This window comes from Urocampus carinirostris, chromosome 1, assembly GCF_059441175.1.
Source record: "Urocampus carinirostris isolate Australia breed hairy pipefish chromosome 1, RoL_Ucar_1.0, whole genome shotgun sequence".
Classification (NCBI taxonomy): Eukaryota; Metazoa; Chordata; class Actinopteri; order Syngnathiformes; family Syngnathidae; genus Urocampus; species Urocampus carinirostris.
The window spans coordinates 35051846-35075735 of NC_142349.1; the positions used below are offsets into that span (position 1 = coordinate 35051846).

General features: G+C 39.3%; 1 protein-coding gene across 1 annotated transcript in view; it reads right to left on the reverse strand.

Moving 5' to 3' along the window:
* Positions 1 to 23890, reverse strand: part of atp1a2a (ATPase Na+/K+ transporting subunit alpha 2a) — a 100935-nt gene that overhangs the window by 69338 nt on the left and 7707 nt on the right. The window contains exons 3-9 of the mRNA XM_088328584.1: positions 18579 to 18638; positions 16367 to 16570; positions 9767 to 9880; positions 9558 to 9692; positions 7725 to 7842; positions 6926 to 7194; positions 5905 to 6103 (exon numbers count right to left, since the gene is read on the reverse strand). Of these exons, the coding sequence (XP_088184710.1) occupies positions 5905 to 6103; positions 6926 to 7194; positions 7725 to 7842; positions 9558 to 9692; positions 9767 to 9880; positions 16367 to 16570; positions 18579 to 18638 (1099 nt within the window). The remainder of the gene's footprint in view (positions 1 to 5904; positions 6104 to 6925; positions 7195 to 7724; positions 7843 to 9557; positions 9693 to 9766; positions 9881 to 16366; positions 16571 to 18578; positions 18639 to 23890) is intronic.

The window sequence follows — 23890 nt, forward strand, 5'->3', positions numbered from 1 at the left end:
GCCGACCTTTTTTCTGGACTCGTTACCGCCCTTGCTCCCGGCTATCACCCAGCTTTCATGTCCACGACTATCCTTGCTCAACACAGTGGTGCCACTTCCGCGTTCCTGCCATCAACTACCCATGTCCGACAATCATCGGATCGTGGAAGCAAGCACTGCTCTCTTTCTCAATAAAACTGAGTGAAAACGAACGCTATTGGGTCCTGTCTCCGTTTCTGGCTTGTGACAAGGGGCTCATATGTTTACACACCTCTGTAGTACAATATGTAAACTACTGTAAGAGCACAACTGCAGTTGCCATGCTAACATACAGTAGCAGGATGGCAACGTGATTACAGAAAGCAATAAGGCAGATCTTTAAGTCATTAAATAGGTATTTACTATAATTATCTGATTTTTATCATACCCATAACTGCAAAATATGACGCCAGCTATCAACCCGATAGAAAAACTAGACCTGACTGTCAATTGGGAGCCATGCTATAATATGTACTCAGCACTACACTACTTGCTAGAAAGATTCCAAGCATTCATGTTTCTCTATATAATATAGTGTGATTTTTCGATGTACTGTAGTAATAGCACAACTTCAATTTCTCCTTTATCACATCGTGATGTACGTGAGGCATTAGAGATCAGCCGCGTTGCTCAAGATGTGTACAGCCTGTCATGATAGTACTTGCTTCTGAACTTTAGTCACCACATTAGGTATTTTTTGTTACTCGAATGTTTTTTTGTAGCACACCTGTATGTGTGTTTACGCTTGAAGGACAATTTTATTGATATGACAGCCGTGCTTATCGATTAGAATACCTGTAGAATGCTAAAGACACAGTCCAAAAGCGAGTGTTTCAATGCTATGTACTCATCACTGACAAATATTTACTTCACATGCTGCATTTTGAGAGACCTTCAAAGCAGTTATTGGCCATACGGTATGCATGCTCGATGGAGTTTATCCCCTTTATATAAGGGTGGGCTGGTCCAAATATCGAAATTATCGATATGGAAAGACTACTCGATGACGTTATACAGTATTTGGTTTTTTGTTACATTGCTGCTTTTTGTTGTTTGACTCTTTTGACTTTTGTTCTGAAACAATTGTAAAATGTTTTTTTTAGACTGTTAAGAGTGTTTACATTGTATTGTTTACACTATTTGCACTTTGACTTCATTTTCATAATATTGTGCAATTGAAGGTATAGTTGACGTAGTTTATATGTGCATATGTGTGTCACCAGTAGCGAATAATAGCCTAGGGGAGCTTGTACAGGAAGAACAAAATCAATGGGGCAAATGTGGGTACATATTTTACAGTAAAATACTTCTGCATTTCTGAATTTTTTGTACTTTATTTGTAAAATTATTTTTGCAATTTACCACGCCTAAAGAAATCAAGAAAACTTATTGTATCTTATCCAGAAATGGAGAAAGAAATCTTCATGTGGTTTGAAGACAAAAAAGATTTGGAACCAAACCAAAAATCATGAAATGCTCATTGCTTTCACAGATTGGTGTGGATATTTTCTTCTATTTATTTTATAATGTGGCCTTTTTTTAGCAGTTTTAGGGGGTCAGCTTCAACGCCAGTATATACGGTAATTTGTAACTAGATAGTTACTTTCAGAGTAACGCACTACTTTTGAGTGTCAGTAAACTGGGGGTTCTGCAATTACTTTTTAAATGAAGGAAATAGGAACTGTAACTGATTACTTTTTTCAGTAACCTGACCAACAATAGCTATAATGTTAAATGTCAGTGGGGTAACATACAGCGAAGAAAATAAGTATTTGAACACCGTGCTATTTTGCTATTTCTCCCTCTTAGAAATCATGGAGGGGTCTGAAATTTTCATCATAGATGCTTGTCTACTGTGAGAGAGATGAACTAAAAAGAAAAATCCAGAAATTTCAATGCATGTATTTGTGTGATACAGCTGCAAAGAAGTATTTGAACACCTGTGTATCATCTAGAATTCTGACCCTGAAATACCTGTTAGTCCGCCCATTAGAAGTCCACCTGCACTCCATGTATCATCCTGAATCAGATGCACCTGTTTGAGGAGCTGCATAAAGACACCTGTCCACCCCATACAATCAGTAAGACTTTAACTTGTAACATGGCGCAGACCAAAGAGCTGTCCAAAGACACCAGAGCATAAACTGTACACCTCCACAAGGCTGGAAAGGGCTACGGCGCAATTTCCAAGCAGCTGGCTGAAAAAAGGTCCACTGTTGGAGTAATCATTAGAAAATGGAAGAAGCTAAACATGATGGTCAATCTAAATCTGTGTGGAGCCATGCAAGATATCACCTCGTGGGGTCTCAATGATTCTAAGAAAGGTGAGGAATCAGCCCGTAACTACAAGACAGGAGTTGATCAATGACCTGAAAAGAGCTGGGACCACCGTTTCCAAGGTTACTGTAGGTAATACACTAAGACGTCATGATTTGAAATTATGCATGGCACAAAAGGTTCCCATGCTTGAACCAGCACATGTCATGGCCCGTCATAAGTTTACATATGACCTTTTGGATAGATAGATAGATAGATAGATACTTTATTCATCCCCGCAGGGAAATTCACAATACAGGATGATACAGAGGAGTCATGGGAGAAAGTTTTGTGGTCGGATGAGACCCAAATAAAACTTTTTGGTCATAATTCCACGAAGCGTGTTTGGAGGAAGAAGAATGAAGAGTACAATCATCCTTACATAGAAACGTGGGAGTGGAAGCATCATGCTTTGGGGGTGTTTTTCTACACATGGGACAGGACGAGTGCACTGCGTTAAAGAGAGGATGACTGGGGCCGTGTATTGTGAGATTTTGGGGAACAACCTCCTCCCCTCATTTACAGCATTGAAGATGGGTCGTGGCTGGGTCTTCCAACTCGACCAATGACCTGAATGTAATGCACTAGTACGTCATGATTTGAAATCATGCATGGCAGGAAAGGTTCCCCTGCTTAAACCAGCACCTGTCTTAAGTTTGGATATGACCATTTGGATGATACAAAGGAGTCATGGGAGAAAGTTCCGTGGTTCAATGACACCAAAATCGAACTTTTTGGTCATAATTCCACTAAGCGTGTTTGGAGGAAGAGTACACTCTGAAGAACACCATCCCTACTATGAAGCATGGGGGTAGTAGCATCATGCTTTAGAGGTGTTTTTCTTCACATGGGATAGGACAAGGGCACTGCATTAAAGAGAGGATGACTGGGGCCGTGCATTGTGAGATTTTGGGGAACAACCTTCTTCCCTCAATCAGAGCATTGAAGATGGGTCGTGGCTGGATCTTCCAACACGACAACGACCCGAAGCACACAGCCAGGAAAACCAAGGAGTAGCTCCAAAAGAAGCATATCAAGGTTCTAGCATGGCCCAGCCAGTCTCCAGAACTGAACCCAATCGAAAGTCTTTGGAGGGAGTTCAAACTCCGTGTTTCTCCGTGACAGCCCAGAAACCTGACTGATCTAGAGAAAATCTGTGTGGAAGAGTGGGCCAGGATCCCTGTTACAGTGTGTCCAAACCTGGTGAAAAACTATAGGGAATGTTTGACCTCTGTAATAGCAAACAAAGGTTACCGTACCAAATATTAACATTCATTTTCTCAGGTGTTCAAATACGTAGTTGCAGCTGTATCACACAAATAAATCGTTAAAAAATAATGCATTGTGATATCTGTTTTTTTCTTTTTAGTTTATCTCTCTCACAGTCGACATGCACCTACAATGACAATTCCAAACCCCTCCATGATTTCTGAGTGGGAAAAATAGAAAAGTAACATGGTGTTCAAATACTTATTTCCTTCATTGTATGCATTTTTATTAAGGTTGTTTTTAATTTAACTTTAGTCTATTGAAACCTGAGTAAATGCTAACACAAGCACAAAACCTACCCAAAGTTAAAATTACCTTTCTGCCCAGCACTTTTTAAAGGAGCAAAAGTAAAGGGAAAAATTCCCTTCCCAGCTGTTCAACAAGCAGATGGGCATGTACGGCTGCCAATGCAACCACTTCCCTTTTACGTATTGATAATGCGATAGCTGACAAAAATAGCAGATTAATTCTGAAGTGTTTTGTCGATTCTGATCATCTGCCAAATGTTCCACATTTATTAGACAGCACTTCACTGGTTCTATGGGTAATAATCCAACCATACTGAAGAGCGAAAAAAAAAGATAGAGGAATGCTATGCAATAAATAACCTGTGCTGAAGATAATTGAGCTTCATTTTTACTTGGCGAAGGCATAACTGATAGAAATTTTACCCAAACCAACCAGATCCGGCATTACCTATTATGCATTTTTATGTGGATACATGCCATTGATCTCAAACTTTCTCAGTGCTCCAAAAATGATACACATCCCTAAGGTCATGAAAATATGAACGAGTTGTAAGTTGAGCTCTGAAAATATGATTTCAAGATTGAACAGTTGTTGAGCGTTGCTTTAAAACAATACAATTGTTGTTATAAAACATTTGGTTTCACTTCAACCCAGCTGAAGTGTGCTTCTCAGAAAAATAGATGCGTAGGTCTTGCTCTGATATGTCCATTCCTTATCCTCTGAGGACCATGTAAAGAAAATTTGAAAGGGAAAAAGGACCACTTATATTAGGGGTCTTAAACTATCATCCCACAGGCCATTAGCCTCCAGTGGGATAATAGTTTGAGGCACCTTCCTTTATATTAATTTTAAAGTGCACTCCATTTTACTGATTGATTCATTGTCATAATAATCTTTTAAAAATCCATATCTTATTTTGTGTAAAAAGTGTACTTAATTACTTACTTTTTTTGCTGAATTTTGACTTTGTTTTCTTACAAATCATACTGTTCACTTTATTTTTAGAAGTTATTTTGTCTAGCGAAAAAAAGATAAAATGATCCATGGCAATAATAATAATATGTATTCGCATTTTGCTTTGTTTTCTGCATTCTGAATGGCTAAACAGTTCCGCAGATAGTCGTTATATGTCATAAATAGATCATTGTGTATCGTTTACAGTACTTGAAATGAATGTTAAATGAACGATTGCACCAGTAAAAAGGTTTTGTTCTTTGATTTCAGTATGTTGCATAATATGGAATTGTCTAATAAATTAAAAAAAGATAAAGGATCATTTTGGAACCTAACCACTATGATAAACAATGCTGTATCTTGGAACTGTGGAATATTTTTATCAGAAATTTTCTTTTGGAAAACCCAGGTGGCCCAATTTCACCAAGCCCCAAGCTCCAGCAGCCCCAAGGAAAATTAAGTTTAAGACCCCTGACTTGGATTTTTTTTTTCTTGGCTGTAATTTTCCAAGCACTTCAAAATTTGGGATGTTTTTTCAGTGGGTATTTTTGGCATTTCTAAGAAAATATTGAAAAATTATGATAAAGTAAATTTAGAATTTATAATCAATTTCATGTAAACAGTATTGGATGTTCAAGTTGTCAATGGTTACATTGAACAAAAACATTAACTAAACAAGGGTCAATTTCAGTGTATGCAGTTGATCTTTGAGCTACTGTTTGTGGGCAACAACTGGCCTAAAGGCTTGTAAGATTTTAGTTATTGAATGCAAACTGTTGATATTGATATTCAATATTTGTTTTTACATAAAATAGTATCACAGTAATATCTGTGGCACCATTCAGGTTAGCCATCTCATTGTTATGCATGAAACACACAATGTTACCTCAAAAACTCCGGGAAGGCCATGCAAACCCTTTCACCCCCCCATCCCTGTTCTGCACCCGATCTCCCTAACCGCCTACTGCTGCAGTTCAATTAATTGTCAGGGCGGCGTGCACTGCCGCAGATTCGCTCGTGAGAGAACGAACAGATGGATTTCGGCAGGTGGTTACGAGCAACCCCCCTACCACTCTGCCCCCGCCACTCGCCCCTCACCGCTCTGGTCTTCGGTGGTGTCGGCCTCGTGGATCTGGTTGTCGAACCACATGTGCGCAACCGTCATGCGGTTTTGCGTCAGCGTGCCCGTCTTGTCCGAGCAGATGGTGGAGGTGGAGCCCAGCGTCTCCACGGCCTCCAGGTTCTTCACCAAGCAGTTCTTCTTTGCCATGCGCTTGGCTGTCAGGGTTAGGCATACCTGGGAAGAATAGGAGAGATGTAAAGGAGGAGGAGGATGAAGATCAGTAGATAAACAAGGTGCACTCACCAGCCCTCTAAATTTTACATCTAACCAACATGCATGTCTTAGAATAGAATAAAATAGAAGAGAATACAATGGAATAATATAAAATATAATACAATACAATCTTGGACTTCTTGAACAAATTTTGCATTTTACTTACTATGTTTAAGCTTCATGTTGACCACATTTTGTGCACTATTACCCAATGCAACTTCTATTGGAGACTGGTCATCCTGGCAGTGGGGTTAACACTTGTGTGGCCCCTTCTTACAGTGTCTTATTTTCCTCATGCTAAGTTTTTTAAGATTTTAAGGTTAGATCAGGGGATCGTCTAATTGTGGCCTGTGGAGTCCTTTGAGGCATTTCGTGATTAAGGGCTGTATAAATAAATGTTACTTGACTTGACTTATTGTATTTTCCGCACTATAAGGCGCAGCAGATGATAGAGAGATAGAGAGAGAGAGATACTATATTTTTTATTATATATATATATATATATATATATATATATATATATATATTTTTTTTTTTTTTTTAACATGTATAGAGTTTTTTTTTTATCTGGTCTGTTGATTACGATGCGGTGCTTTCTCTGCGCGACCCTGGTCCGATACCAGTACCTTACAATGTTTTGTGATTTTGGTGTCAGTGATGTTTTTATTGAGCAATACATTTCCAATATTATCCACAGTTAAGGCACACTTTCAAATTTCTGGCCAATTCAGTTTTTAGGTGTGCCTTATAGACAGGAAAATGCGGTATGTTAAATATACTCACAGTGACAGTGGCTAGGAGGCCTTCAGGCACGTTAGCCACGATGATACCGATGAGAAAGATGACAGCCTCCAGCCAGGTGTAGCCCAGGATAATGGAGAGAATAAAGAAGCTGACTCCCAGGAAGACAGCCACACCGGTGATGATATGGATGAAATGTTCGATTTCGATGTTAATGGGCGTGCGCCGGACTTCTAGCCCCGACGCCAGTGTGGCGATGCGACCCATCACCGTGTGGTCCCCCGTGGCGATCACCACACCGCGGGCTGTGCCTGGTGAGTGAGATCCACCCATCAGACCAGTTAAACTGCACATAGTTGATGGTATTCCCAAACTGATTTTTTTTTTAATTTGGCAGAGAACGTATAGTGTTCCAACAATTATGCAAATGTCTTGGAAAATAATTGGAACATACAGATGAAATATACCAGTATGTTGATTCTATGCAAAAACATGAATTATTTCCCCACATCTTGTATGTTCAAGAATTTTGGATCCCCTTTAAGAATAATTCTCAAGCAGTATTCTGGTGTGTTCTATCCGTGGGAACGCATGGGAATGCTAAATCTACAACTGGTCCTATGGCTTCTTACCCACTGGCATATGGATTCTGACCTGCTTTAATGCTGCTTCCCCTCTCCTACAAAATAAGGTGAAATATGTTTTTTTGATTTTATATTTCAGGGCCAAACTCAAGCTCCTAATCTAGGTTTTAATGTGTGAAAGGATCCCTGCTGTACAGTAAAGTCAAACCAAAGTGTCACTAATGAGAGCCGGCCTGGTCCAGATGTGGCCTACTGACCCTCTACACAGTTGGTGGAGAAAAAGCAGATGTTGCGGGTCTCCAGGGGGTTGTCATTTGTGAAGTCAGAAGAGCGAGTCTGGGGTTCTGATTCGCCGGTCAGAGATGAATTGTCCACCTTTAGAAGGACAATTAACATATTGTTACTCACTTGTCAGGTCAAGCAAGCAGAGAAACAACACAAATATTGTTGTTTTTTGCTCTAATCATTCATAGTAGTTTAATTATAGAAAATTGTCATTAAGCCTGAGGTGGTTTCATTTTCTGATGTTTCTTAAGTTTCTGGCCTGACGATTAATTTGTTTTATTAAACATGGCTTCTAATAATCTGTCACGGTTGCCATGGCGCCCAATTGGCCCCGCCGTGTGGCGCCAGCTTCTGTCACGGTTACCATGGCGCGCAATTGGCCCCGCGCGTGGGCGCCAGCTGGAGTTCGTTGACGGATTGCTCTCTGTCAGTATTTAAACGCTGTCCTGTCAGACGTTTTTTGTCGGTTCACCTGCGAAACTCCATTTTGACACGTCAAGCCTTGTTCTCGTCTGTCCTGTGTTTTTGTTCTTGTTTTCTCCCGGCCATCGATCGTTTTTTTCCCCCCGCTCTCGAATCTCCCTTCGCTCACCACGGAAGCACCACTTCCGCGTTCCAAGCAATGTACTCCCTGCCACCAACGATCTCCGGATCGAGTGTGCGCTCCTTTCTCTTCTCCCCAATAAACTGTGTGTGGGTCCTGTTTTCTGTTCTGGTCTCTGACATAATCTATGTCAAGAAAAAGAAATACCGGTAAATTGAGGTTGAAAACAAAGACTTTTGTAAATAAAAAGCGACACGACTTTAGGAAAAAATAAAATAAAGTTATAGACACAAAATTGATTGACATTTCTTTCCTATTCAGACATCAGAGGAGAAATAACAGCAAGTAAAATTAATTGAAATAGACATGTTCAATAATGGTTATTTTTCTCTCAGATCGATACTCAATTTTTGGGCAGGTTGAATATCAAGATTAAGATTATCCAAAATTCAGTTCTCTTCCTGCCCTCCAAAAAAACATATATTTTTTTAAAGAACTAACTTTAATTCCAGCATCGTATTTTTCCTAAAACAACTGAATGCAATTAAAATGAAATGAAATGATCTGCATTTATATAGAGCTTTTAAAGTCAATGACTTCCCAAAGCGCTTTACAATGTGCTCCACATTTCCCAATAGCGGCCTTGCAGCCATGTAACCTGCTTATTGGGGGTATTAGAGTTCAGTGTCTTACCCAAGGACACTTTGACATGTAACACGGACGAGCCGGGATTCGAACTGGGATCCCTTGATCCCATTACGAGCGCTCTACCTCCTGAGCTACTGCCGCCCAATTAGTGTAAATTTTATATTCAATTTCCGGTTTTTGGTACCTTGGAGAGCGGCAAGGGGGGAAGTTGATCTTGATATTGGCCACAACTGTGACTATGCAGCAAAACCACCAATATTTTAATGTGTTCAAGCCCATGGGTCTTAATTTAACACTTTTTAAAGCTTCACTTTGTTTTGTTTAAATATTTAAAACACCCCTATTGCTCGTACTATAAATAGTGATTATGTTTATAAAAACTTGTTAGTGTTAACACAATACTTGGTTTTGCTTAAAATAAGGCCGGTATAAGATTGATATTTGTTATTGGCAGTTGCCTTACCTTAAGAAATATGAATATTTTAGTATTACTATTGTTGAGTAACATAATTATTTATCGGTGTATAACGCCAACTAGTGTATAACGTGCATCCCTGATTTGGATGGTTTGAAACGTCTTGCAGTACTTGAAGGCACCTTTAGGCTTACTCACCTTACATCCACTGGCAGAAAGGACTCGCAGGTCAGCCGGGACACGATCCCCGCCTTTGATCTCCACCAGGTCTCCCTGCACCACCAGCTCAGCATCTATTTGAAACTTTTCCCCCTCACGGATCACTATGGCTTGCTGCGTAAGAGAATGAAATGAGTCAGGTAAAGGAATTTTCCCTTACCTGAATGAATTATCTTACTGCTGCTCACCTGAGGCACCATTTTCTTGAATGAGTCCATGATCCTCGAGCTTTTGGCCTCTTGGTAGTACGAGAAACAGCCGGTGATGATGACCACCGCAGCCAGCACCACACCCAGGTACAACTGGAAGTAAACAAATTTATATAGAATATGTTTTCAATTTCGAGATGACATCCAGTGGATATACAGTCATATATTTTTCCTCACTCAGCATCAGTTGTCCTGTGTAATGAAACTAAAATGGTTTTATGCTATTTAATGAAAATAATACCATACTATATTTTTAAAACTACACTGGTTTGACCTCTAGATGGCACTGTATTGACTGATGTGAACAAAAACCAGTCCGAAATGAGCAGAGCAGAGAAGCAAGAGACCAGACAAACATGGCGGTGACTACTAGGTATGGATTATGCTATGTAAAAGAAATACAAATTTCTCCACCTATGAATATTTACAGAAACTAACTTTGGTATGATGGTTCATATATTTTTGCCTGTTATTCAATTTCTTTTACTGAATGAAGTTCTTATGTACCACTAAAAAGCACTTGATCTTAAACCCTGTAACTTTAAAGTTTACCAAACTTTCGAAAAGGTTATGATTTAAATACTAAGAAATAAGTAAAAACTAAATGATGTAGGTGTAAATGTGGAAGAAAAATGTTTAAAAATAATACTATGAAATGAATATTTAACAAAAATAAAGATTTTTTTTCTGCACACAAAAATTGACGTACAACCATAATAATAAATTGGGGAAAATGTGCTTAGGTTATTTATTTATTTATTTATTTTCAAAAGGTAATAACAAAGATGTCATATGTAAAAAAAAATACCCAAATAATCCATTTAACTTAAATTGAAAAAATATGTGACATGCCAAATACATACTTTTAATATTTCTATATTTAATATTTTAAAGCACTTAATTTTCAAAACGGTACAATTTATATTTTCAAAAAACAGTTATATAAAAGGTATGATTCAAATTTATTTGAAAAACCTTACTTAAAGGTGAGGGAGCATTGTTTAAGTTTTCATTCAAAAAGTTAAAAAATTAATAGTTTTTTATCCATTAAGTATGTGTTTGTAATGCCTGAGTTCAAAGAGCCCTTGTACTTTTTCCCCATCCCACCTATCTGCTTTATTACATTGCTGTTCTGGGCAGGACACATTAAGTTGGAGGTATGGGGGTCAGGGGAATGCTTGAAAGAGACGTCATGCTTTTACCCGGGGTTTTTTCTTTGTATTTTTTAGTGTAGCATGAAAATGATACAAGTAAGAACTGGCCTTCAAGTACAGCCTAAATTCACAAAAAAGATGAAAAAAAAAGTTTATTCATTGCGTCCAGGAAATGCACAAGTTGAATGAGGCTGCGCAGTGACACATGCCAGAAGATGGCATCTGCGAGTAATAAAGTTCCATATTTTATACAGATCAAGTCAAGTCACGCTTATTTGTATAGCCATTAATCACAAGGAGTTTCAAAGAGCTGCACAGACCACAGATTATTGCAAACTACAGACTATTATTACACCATCCCCTGATCTAAAACCTACATGAAGGCAAGGAAAAACTCAACCTCAACATGAAGAAAATGAAGAGGGACTGCACATGAGGTAATTCCCAGAAAAACATTCAGTAAAATTTCTTATTATATTTGTGGAAGCCTTTCTACCCAAAAATTCAACAAAAAAGAAAATATTCCATTTCCAAACAAAAGTATCGGTATTGGATCGATACTACCACGTATTTACTTGGATCTCATTGATACTAAAATATCCAGGACCGCCCACCAATAATATTTGGGACGTTGCAATAAATTGCCAGCTTGAAACCAGTCTTTGATAGATGTATTTTTAAACCGACCTCATGTTCTATTCGAGTGGTTTTGAAAGCTGCATTCAAGGTCTTAAGCCTGAGTAAGAGAAGAGAGACTTCAGCCAGCTGCAGATGCTTTTTCATGTATCTCAACATGAAGCCTTTTTCATATTTACAGCAAACATCTTTCAAAAAACTCCTGGCAGCTGCTGTCTCCATGAAGGCAGAGTTCCGGAACATCAAATCCCTCTCAAAAAGTTGCCTACTTTTATATAAAAAAAAATATATATATATTTGGTTTTTTTTTTAAAGTGAGTGTTTATTCAACAGCGGTGACAAACTCGCAGACGTGTAAAAATGCACTGGAGCAAAAAAGACATTTGTTTCCTCGGAAAATGGCTTGCCGTTTCAGCTTCCCGGCGACGTTTCCCCGGTACGTCTCTTTTACTTCATCGCACTTGCTGTGTCACGCTGCATTCAACAGTAGTCAGAAATGACAGAACTCGGAAAAGTGACACCTAAAGTCAGAGTGTGCAAAAAAATGAATGTACCGCAACCTCACAAAAAAAAAACTTGGCGTTGGATTCTAAAGAAAAAATAACTCATAAAACCTTGAATTTATGATTTTGATAAACTAATTGGGATGAATTTGTCACTTGTCTTGCCCATATGAATTAAAAGCCATGCAGTAAGAATTGTCTCTACTGTCATTGTTAACAACATAATTAATACAATTATTTTATTTTTATTATTGGATGAATGCAAAGGAGATTTCATGGGATAGTTCCTTATTTTGACTATTACTGCGCACTGTTGTTCTTTGTTTTGACTATCACATCCTTGTCGCTATCGGCCAATAATATGGCAGTTCAATGATTGCTACACCCCTTTGGAACGTGGAATGAAATTCTATTATTCGAAGGCTTCTCCTTGCAAGTTCAAAATCCATTGATGTCTTCTCTCCTTTTTTTCTGTGTCTGCTAATGTTTAAACTTAACAGTGATGAACATTGTTTACAATGGGATTAGATGTGGCACTCCAGGATACAGAATAATATAAGACTTGAGAAAAAAATAATAGATCAGAAATAATGTCAGGTTAAATAGGCAAACTATTTACTAGGTAGTGCTTGAAAACAGGTCGAAGTGCATTAGAATAATAGTGCGATGAACAAAATGTTGCAATAGCATTTAGCAGCAACAAAAATTAAAAAAAAATGACGGATAAGATAAATACCCATTTTATATACATAGGCTATATATTTTTTCAGTCTTGTGTGCTTCTTTAAGGGGGTGATGGCCCCAGGGAAAAAACTGTTGGTGCGCTTGTTAGTCCGGTGTAATATTGGACCACTATATGTCACTCTATTGTGTAGTGCCACCAAAAACAAGTGCTATAAAGCTTAAAGAAAAATACCATCCAAAGGGGACTAAAAGTGACCAAAACCGCGACAATTCTCTTCTAATTGTTTTCACCCAGCCTTTCACAAGGTTTTTGGTTTATTGTGGTACCCGTAGCAGCATGATGACAAACAACAATGTCAGCTCCCTTTAGGTGAGCCACATGTTATGTAGGATGAATACAATAAGTGATAATATATACAAATTTCTCAACATTCAAGTATTGAAGAACTGCTAATGCATATGATAGTTTGTGTATTTCTGCTGGTTATTCAATTAATATTGTTTTATAAAATGAATAACAGTTTTTACCACTAGGAGGTGCTAAATAATACACAATGTCCCTTTAGGAGACGTGTATCACCTACAAAAGACCAGGTCCAAAAATGATGGCTGGTGTGATAGGAGTCCTAGATAACAGTGGTCGGCAACACACGCTACCACGGGTAAACAGAAAGAAAAATAAGTTGCCTTATTTTTTGCTTATACTGTATTTATTCATGTATGTCACCTAAAGTTGTGGTGCCTACCGTAATCCATAACTATTATTGCTTAATTCAAAGATGCAGCAGGAATCAAACCCAGGCTGCGGCGGTGGTAAGAGCAGCGGTAAGAGTTCCAAATCCGAGTCACAAGGCCACTAAGGTTGTAGAAAACAAAGAAACAAAGTATTTGATTTTATCTCATATTAAACTGTTTTACTCACTGTGCCATGATGTTGTGCAATGCTGTAATGAAGCATTATGGGAAAGAGTTGAGCCAAAACAACGGTCTACAATGTGGTACCATGAGTACAAATTATGTGATAATGAGATAAAATTGAATGCCTTTTCCGATGTCACCCAGATCGGTGTTTCTCAACTGTTGGGTCATTACTCAAAAATGAGTTGTAGACCCGTTTTTTTCACGAGGTGGTGTGTCTCTGCCCTGGCCAAATAATTATAAAAGATGGCGATAATGCCGTGCTTGATCTATTCTTCCTGATCAGCCAACCTACACTGTACCAACTGCGTTTGAGACAGACCATATCTGATTTCTTTCCAATTTTGTTTTTGTTATTTACCTTTTTTGCCACAAAATATTGGGTCCCAAGAAAGTTGGAGATAAGGTAAAGGAAAAAAAGGATAAAAGTGATAACAACAAAAGGGAAATGATTGTGAAATATGATGATATTGTACATGTGTCTCCCATTGAAACACTTGCTTGAAAGTAGAGTTAATGGTTTGAAGAATATTTCTAGCTTTTTTACCAGTATTGTATATTGATATATATCATCAACATAATAAAATTGTGTCTTTGTTTAGGTACACGTTTTTTTTTTTAATATTTTGAATATGAGCTTCTTTTAGTATATGGCTACTTTAAGGCAGCATTAGGGGGTTGTGTATATGCATGCGATGTAGGCTTATATTAAAAACAGCTCTGCTGGTGTATAAGTCTCTTCATGGTCTAGCACCAAAGTACATCTGTGACATGTTGGTCCCATATGAGCCATCTCGGACCCTGAGAACCTCAGGGACAGGCCTTCTGCTGGTGCCCAGAGCCAGGACTAAACAGGGTGAAGCTGCATTTCAGTTCCATGCAGCTAAACTCTGGAATAGTCTTCCTGATGACATCAGACAGGCGTCTACTCTGACAGTGTTTTAAGTCCATGCTGAAAACAGCTCTGTTCAACTGTGCATACAACTGAAAAGGTTCTATCTGCACTCTTCACTTTTACTTTATTTTAATTCATTGATTTTATTATGTTTTATCTGTGGTTTTAATGCATTTTAAAAACCACATTTTAAATTTTCAATGTCTTCTTCTATGTTTTAACTGTAATTGTGTGATTTTAACCTGTCTCTACAATTTCTGCGAAGCACTTTGAATTGCCTTGTGTGTGAATTGTGTTATACAAATAAACTTGCCTTGCCTTGCCTTGTATGCGAGTATATTTGGTACTCGAAGTAATTTAGATTTTGCTGGTCTTTTTGTCATTTGAAAAAAAATCCAAATATATTGTACGATCTCTGCTTTAAACTGCACAATCCTTTCATTCAATACATTTGAGAGATTTTTTTTTTCTTTATTTGGGTTGTAACTTGACATTAGAGAGACCGGTGGGTTCACAAGTCAGACTAGTTGCGAACCACTGATGTAGATTCCTAGTATTTTAGTGATTACACAGTGGATTTGGGCTTTATTATTTATCATTAGGCTGGGCCGGTCAGACATGAATACGGTCTGTGGTACAGAAAAGGGTGCGAACCATTGCTTTATGATGTAAAGAGATTAGATACTGACATTATCGCCACCTGCAGGACGCAATTTCTCGACTAAATCACACCGACATTATCGTTTATTGTGAAATATCTTGTAAAACATTTACCAACGTTTTTCATCAGCCTCATGTACATACTGTAAGCATCTTCATACAATAACACGCCGTTGTTCATCTGAAATGAGATCGAGGAGTCGTGCAGTTTATGAAGTACGCTTGGAAAGTGACGGAACTGCAAGCTTCGAAGCGTGCGGCGGAATAAGAGTTGCCCGCCAAATTGTGTCAAGACGGTTATCGGGATTCGTGGGGAGAGATTAACGTTATCGGCACCACGCACGCTCGCTTCCGATCCGCCTTGCCTCGCCCATTTGCGATGCTCTCCATTATGCAAGGCATCTAAATGCTGAATAATGATTGCGTAATGACCGGCGGCCATAAAACGCACCACGGATGGCTGCTCGGCTGCATTTGCTGGTGTATTTAAGCAGGCTAATGCAACCGGGTGAGTGATTCTTGTGTTCTTTCCCTGGAGGAGGCATCCATTATTCCCTTACTGATGCGCCATGTTTCTAAATGTGTTTTAATGGATGATTTGGTTGGAGCAGTGGGTCTCAAGCTTTTTTAATCTAGGTACTCTGAATAGCCTTTTTTTGGGTTGCAAAGTTGACCCCAGTCCATTCCTTAATGTTGTCGGCCGACTGCTTTTTCGGTCTACCTCTCAAGGCCGTAGAGATACAATGCTATATAAAACTTCCATGTGAAAAGCAAAACAATGCGTGACACCATCAGGGCACACGTTCGACCCTCAGAAGAACTGTTGTCGTCTGTGAGAGAGAGAGAGAGAGAGAGAGAGAGAGATTTTTTTTTTGTTTTAGTTGGTTTTGTTTTGTATTTTTTGTTTGTTCGTACTTGTCTTGCATTATTTTGGCTCTAGTTTGGATCATCTTGGTCACTAGTAACAGAAGACGTCATCATAGTTTGCTAATATTATTGCCGTACACTGGCAACTGTTCTCCTCGATTAGCATTTGTTTCAGGGAACGCATCTTTGTAAATTAGCTACCGGTATGTGTCTGTTGGTAATGATAATGAGGTATTATCGTGCCGCAGATGTCGGGCCTTACATTGTCATTGACCGGCTCATCCTCGGTGGCCACTTGGATGCTGTATGCCAGGAAGCAGAGGATGGCTCCGATCCACAGCAAAATGGAGAAGCCGCCGAAAAGCTGGCGGCAGAACTTGACCCACTCGGGCGTGGTGGGCGGCGGCGTCAGAGCGTTTGGCCCGTCGCGGGCCAAAACCTCGGCTGCCTTGGCGTTAGTGAGGCCCTGCCGGTGGAACAAGAAGAACAACACCATCATTTTGAGACAGATGCAGCTAAGTACTTGCAGAAGAAAATATACTCAAATAGAAACACTGGTACTTGAAATCTTGTCCTACATATTTGAACTGCGTTGCAAAGATTGTAAAGCAAGAGGCACTCAGATTGATTGAGCTGGACCCTCACACAAAGCGCAGAGCCCCCCAACAAAGTCATTAAGAACCTGCAAATGGAAAAGCCACATGCCCCACCTAGTCCTGAGACCACCATGTGACAAAACTGGAATTTAAAGGTAAATTGTGTATTGTTTAGCACTAACTTATGGTGAAAACAAATTAATTAATAAACTATATTGATTTGAATAGCTAACAATAATACATGAACTTTTATATAACTCGATTAAAAAAAAAAAAAAACCTGGCAGGTCGAAACATTTTTATTCACTTAACAAAAAATGAGGATCACCTAGAGTGCTGATTCTCAACTGGTTTGGCACTTATTGGAGAGGTTAAAGCAGTGATGTGCGGCAGATATACAAATATATAAACCGACATTGTATTCGTCATTTGATGCACAGAGCAAGAAAGCAATGAATTATCTGGAGCATAGAGTGTAATTTTTTTCGTTGTCTTACCTTACTTACTAACTTGCTAATACTATCACAAAGTCTATTGTTTGGGGGTGATGTATGAACCAAATTAGAATCCTTGGTCTCACTATTGCTCTCTGCCATGAGGCAAGAGAATTGCGTGCCTCACTCTGCAACTGCAGACACTCAGTGCAGTAATAAGGTATGTACTAGCGGCGCAGTGGTTAGCGCGTGTGCGGCACAGTTCTGAGGTCGTGGGAACCTCCTGCGTGGGTTCAAATCCAGCTCCCGGCCTTACTGTGCGGAGTTTGTATGTTCTCCCCGTGCTTGCGTGGGTTTCCTCCGGGCACTCCGGTTTCCTCCCACATTCCAAAGACATGCATTTCAGGTGAATTGGCCGGTCCAAATTGTCCCTAAGTGTGACTGAGCGAGTGAGTTGTCTGTCCCCGTGTGCCCTGCGATTGGCCGGCAACCAGTTCTGGGTGTCCCCTGCCCACTGCCCGATGATTGCTGGGATGGGCTCCAGCACCCCCGCGACCCTACTGAGGATAAGCGGTGCAGCTGATGAAATGAGATGAGATGAGATATTCATAATTTGAAAATTCTGTCATTTTGGAAGAGACATTTCAAAAATTGGGATGTTAAACAAGAAATAAATATAACAGTGGATAAATATAACTGTGTAATATATTTAACATTTTATGTGTCCATGATGACAGGTGAGGCTGTGCTTCAGGGGCCCCGCCCAACTGCGTGTTACTGTGTCGGAGGTGTTGTTTTCGGGGTCGTGGCTAAAAAAATGTGATTATTTGCAAGAAAGAAGGAGCCTTTGTTGCTGAATGTGCGTGCTTCCACCTTTGCCTTTTAGAACATCTAAAAGTGCTTTCATAAGGACTGATGGCGACCCTTGCCCACACGAGAGGCCACCGCATCGACAAGTTGCTAATTTCCACTAAACTTGATTAGTCTTTTTATTTGTTGCCGGGTTGGGAAAAAACGTCTACTGAGCACAGTAATCAGGAATTTATATTTCAATACTTGCCACCACACCTTTGTGGAGTTGACCTACTCCCGTCTGGCCCGTTTAACAGCTCGGTATCATAAAACCAGCGACGCTTCCCCCGCACTGTAAAACTGCTGCATGTAACTTTATGGAACATTTTGTCCTGATTTTTACACCTAATAAAATCAGGCGTGAAATATAGATTTCTCGTTGTGTGCGCATGCGTGCCTTTTCGTGTCAGACAAGCCTCCTGAGAACTTATCGACGGCTCGGCTTGCGTTTTAGTGTATTAACACATCGATAAACCGTCTAAAAGCTTGCATCCAAAATCAAATAAAGCGTCTGTGAATAAGGGATTAAAAAGAAGAAAGTTGTTCAGGTACGCAGTAGCAAGAAACAAACGATGAGAATTTGTGTAGGTACCTTGGTTAGGTCCAGTCCATATCGCTTGCTCAGGTCATCTGCTGAGATTTTGTGGTCATCCTGCAAAACATATTCGAATCAATTTCCTCACTTAGGCACTGCATGTTGCTTTTAGTGTTGCTAATGGCGTTTATTTAGTGCACAGCTCTGTGAAATTGTCACTGAATTATTTAAAATACTGTTTAATAATCAAATCTGCCAGCAAATTAATTAAAAGAAACATTACTGTAAATTATTAAAGATTACCTTTCATTAATTAAGAAGTAACTATTAATTCTTAATGAGGTCATGAAAAATTAATAAATATGGAGATGCAGATAGCATAAATTACATATATATTTCAAACTGTAATAATTGATTGGTCAACTATGGTAATACCTCGTATTCTGACTACTTCGTTAACTTAAACTTTTATTTGTGAGCACATGTATTTGTTTTGCAAATAAATTATTTATGTATTTATTTTTAGGGAGGCAGAAGATATGTATTGGACGTAATATATTAATTTGCTAAATCTTATAATTCAAACTCAAAATTCAAAAGTTTGGATTTTAAAAAAGGTTTTTAGAAGGGTGGGAGTCATCATTAAGATTAGTAATGTTTTAATTACTGTGGAGTTCAGGGGGAAAAATAATTTTAAAATATATACCTTGTATATATATTTTAAATTTAATTTTCATTCTGCAGAACAAAAATTATTTTGATTGCTTACATTATGTTTGTATTGTATTACATATTTACAGTGCATCCGGAAAGTATTCACAGCGCTTCACTTTTTCCACATTTTGTTATGTTACAGCCTCATTCCAAATTGTATTAATTTAATCTCTTATCTCAAAATTCTACACAAAATACTCCATAATCACAATGTGAAAAGGTTTTTTTTACTTTTTAGAAATTTATTAAAAATAGAAAACTAAGAAATCACATTTACTTAAGTATTCACAGCCTTTGCTTAATACTTTGTTGATCCACCTTTGGCAGCAAATACAGCCTCAAGTATTTTTGAATATGATCCCACAAGTTTAGCACACCTATCTTTAGACAGTTTTCCCCATTCTTCTTTGCAATAAGTCTCAAGCTCAATCAGGTTGGATGGGAAACGTTTATGCACAGCCATTTTCAGATCTCTCCAGAGATGTTCGATCGGATTCAAGTCTGGACTCTGGCTGGGCCACTCCAGGACATTCACGGAGTGGTCCTGAAGCCAATCTTTTGAGATCTTGGCTGTGTGCTTTGGGTCGTTGTCCTGCTGAAAAAAGAACCTTCGCCCCAGCCTGAGGTCAAGAGCGCTCTGAAGCAGGTTTTCATCCAGGATATCTCTATAGATTGCTGCATTCATTTTTCCTTCTATCCTGACTAGTCTGCCAGTTCCTGCTGCTGAAAAACATCCCCACAGCATGATGCTGCCACCACCATGCTTCACTGTAGGGATGGTATTGGCCTGGTGATGAGCGGTGCCTGGTTCCCTCCAAACATGGCGCCTGGCATTCACACCAAAGAGTTCAATCTTTGTCTCATCAGACCAGAGAATTTTGTTTCTCATGGTCTGAGAGTCATTCAGGTGCTTTTTGGCAAATTCCAGACGGGCTTCCATGTTCCTTTTACTAAGGAGTGGCTTTCATCTGGCCACTCTACCATACAGGCCTGATTGGTGGGTTGCTGCAGAGATGGTTGTCCTTCTGGAAGGCTCTCCTCTCTCCACAGAGGAACGCTGGAGCTCTGACAGAGTGACCATCGGGTTCTTGGTCACCTCCCTGACTAAGGCCCTTCTTCCCCGATCGCTCAGTTTAGAAGGCCGGCCAGCTCTAGGAAGAGTCCTGGTGGTTCCAAATGTCTTCCATTTACGAATAATGGAGGCCACTGTGCTCATTGGGACCTTCAAAGCAGCAGAAATTTTTCTGTATCCTTCCCCTGATTTGTGCCTCAAGACAATCCTGTCTCGCAGGTCTACAGACAGTTCTTTTGACTTCATGCTTGGTGTTTGTGCTCTGACATGCACACTCAACTGTGGGACCTTATATAGACAGGTGTGTGCCTTTCCAAATCATGTCCAATCAGCTGAATTTACTGCAGGTGGACTCCAATTAAGCTGTAGAAAGATCTCAAGGATGATCAGTGGAAAAAAGATGCACCTGAGCTCAATTTTGAGCTTCATAGCAAAGGCTGTGAATACTTATGTAAATGTGATTTCTTAGTTTTCTATTTTTAATTAATTCAAAAAAACATTGTCATAATGGAGTATTTTGTGTAGAATTTTGAGATAAGAGATTAAATTAATACAATTTGGAATGAGGCTGTAACATAACAACATGTGGAAAAAGTGAAGAGCTGTGAATACTTTCTGGATGCACTGTATAATGGATGGATGGATGGATGGATGGATGGATGGATGGATGGATGGATGGATGGATGGGTCAGTGGGTTGGATGGATGGATGGATGGATGAAACCATGGATCCATGGATGGATGGATGGAACCATGGATCCATGGATCAAGGTAGGGATCAGAAGATGGATGATATTAGGCATGCATTACCATGAAAGGGACAATGTTTATTATTTAGGGCTTCCTAGTCGTAAAACAATGTTATTAAATGAAAGGAAAAACAATTTTGATTTAAATAAACAAAAATACGTAAACCATCATACAAATGTGCATTTTTGTGAGTATAGGGAGTTGACATAATTGTCAAAAAGAAAATAACTTTCAAAAGGCTCAGCAAAAAAATGAGAAGAATGTGGTGCGGTTTTGTTACTTTGCATACTCTTCCTTGTACTTTTAAGCACTCACATCAGGTTGTACTACACAATACAAATGCACACAGTCCCTCTAAGCATACTGTAATTGAATGCAAAGTTGAGTTAAGGTGTCATTTGAAATACCAAACATGTAATTATTTTATTCAGAAGCCTTTTTGTGGGGAAGTGTTTATTATTTGTATCATTGCTGCCTACGGAATTAAGAACTTTGTTACTCTCTTCCGCCATCTCCTGGTTCTTGCCGGGTTAGAATATAGATAGATAGATAGATACTTTATTCATCCCCGAAGGGAAATTCACATTTCCAGCAGCATCCCTGAGCTGAGAACAATACAATAATAAAGCAAAAAGAATACAATATACAAATACCCAGTGTGACGTGCAAATGCCCACTGTAGCGTGTTATATAGAATAACTAAATAGTGCTACACAGAATACATATTGCAATAAGATTCGGTAATATGCAATGTAGGTGGTGTGGTTTACTGTGGGTTTTTACTCTAGAGAGTAGAGTTAAAGAGCCTCATGGCATGAGGAAGAAAAGATCTCTTCAGTCTGCCCGTAGTACAAGACAGTGACAGCAGTCTGTCGCTGAAACTGCTCTTCTGTCTGGAGATAATGCTGTGTAGTGGATGCGATGGATTGTCCATGATTGACCGCAGCTTTTCCAGTGACCGTCTCTCAGCTACTGTTGTTTGGCTGTCCAGCTCTTTGCCCACAACAGAGCTCGCTTTCCTAGCCAGTTTATTGAGACGAGAGGCATCCTTCTTCTTGACGCTGCCTCCCCAACACGCTGTCGCATAGAAGAGGGCGCTTGCCACTACTGTCTCATAGAATATTTTCAGGAGATTTTTGCAGATTTTGTAGGAGGCCAGCCTTCTTAGGAAGTAAAGTCGGCTTTGCTCTTTCCTACATAGAGCTTACATATAATAGCGTTGTGTGGAACCCTTACTTACTCAAAAGACATCAACCTTCTGGAAGGAGTTCAACATCGCGATACGAAGCGGATACCTGGGATGCACAATTTGTCATATCCGGAAAGACTACAAAGGCTGAACTTGGACTTTTTGGAGCTCCGCAGAATTCGATTTGATCTCATTTTTGTGTTCAAAGTACTACATGGAATGATCAATGTGCCCTTTGATCCATTTTTTGAGTTCTGTGGCCACAGATATAAGTTACAGGTGCCCAGACCTACTAGCAACTTGCATGGAAACTTTATTTCTTTCAGGATACCAAAAATTTTGAATTTTTTGCCTGACCGGGTTGTTAGTGCAAATTCGGTGCAAACTTTTAGGCAAAGGTTGGCAGAGATAGATTTTTTTAAATTTTCTTAGGGGAGGGGGCGTAAGGTGACCAAATTTGGCCATGCTCACTCTCAGCATTAGTTTTGTGTCATGTTTTGATTAATGTATCTAACAATACTTTCAATAAACATTACATTACCTTTTTTATTTGCAACCTCAGTCAGCTTATTCATGATGCGCATGCAAGTACATGCATTTCTTAGATGCGCCTGAAAAAACTTTTCTCTTTTCATTTTTTGGGGGTTTAAGTTGGCATTCGGTCTTTATTTGAGGCAGGCCTTTTTTTACTTTCACCAATTACATGCCACACTGACAAATGGAATTTAACAAAAAAACATTGCGAGGTTGCATCACCTCACTTTACAGCACTTCCCCAAACTCCCATTCCTTAAACCTAATGTGTTCCACTCCAAATGGCTTTGCTAAAAGTTAAAGCAAATATAATTTAGATAAAAGCAAATAAACCATATGGGCATTGTTAATACATACTCAATAGATAAATATATATCTTTCAAACTTTCAAGAACACTTAACACGCTCCACCTTTAAGTTAGCAATGTATTATTATTATGCAAAAAAAGGATTGTTAGAATTGGCCTAAACGTTTGTCAGTAGATCAGCAGGAATTCACCCGTTTCTTTTTAATGTGAATGAAACAAGTCAGTGATGCAAGGTTCACTGTACAGTGCACCCCAAAGCAGCAAACATAAATCACGTTGACAGAAGTCAAAAGCCAGAATAGACAAGGACAGGCTGATGAAAGTCAAGTGCGACTCTTGTCAGGTTCCCGGCCGCCTAAAAGGTTCACCTGACAAGTGGCGCATCACAAGATGGTCCAGCGAGAAACAGTGAGGCCACATTTCACGGTGGTGCTTCTGACAGAAGCGCAGAGAGTCGCCGCACACTGCTGGTGGCACACAAATTATTCAGCGCATGGATACAAAGTGACCCAGGCAGAGGCTGCAGGGGGTGGGTGAGATAGTGATGGTTATTTTTTTCCAGGGATGAGTTGAAGAGGGGTCTCGGCTGTTTTGATGGGAGGCCACTTGTTTGTATTTACGGGGCTTTGTAGCATGTGTTTGTGCTTGTGGTAGCTGCAAGCTTTTTTGAGTCGTTTTGACATCAGCCTGGATGGAAAGAGTCAGAATTCCTCTTTGAGGAAAAAAAGCTAAATGTTAATGCAATTGGCTTAGAAATTAGCAGTGACATCAGTTACTGGTTACTGGCTGGGTAATTAAACGGA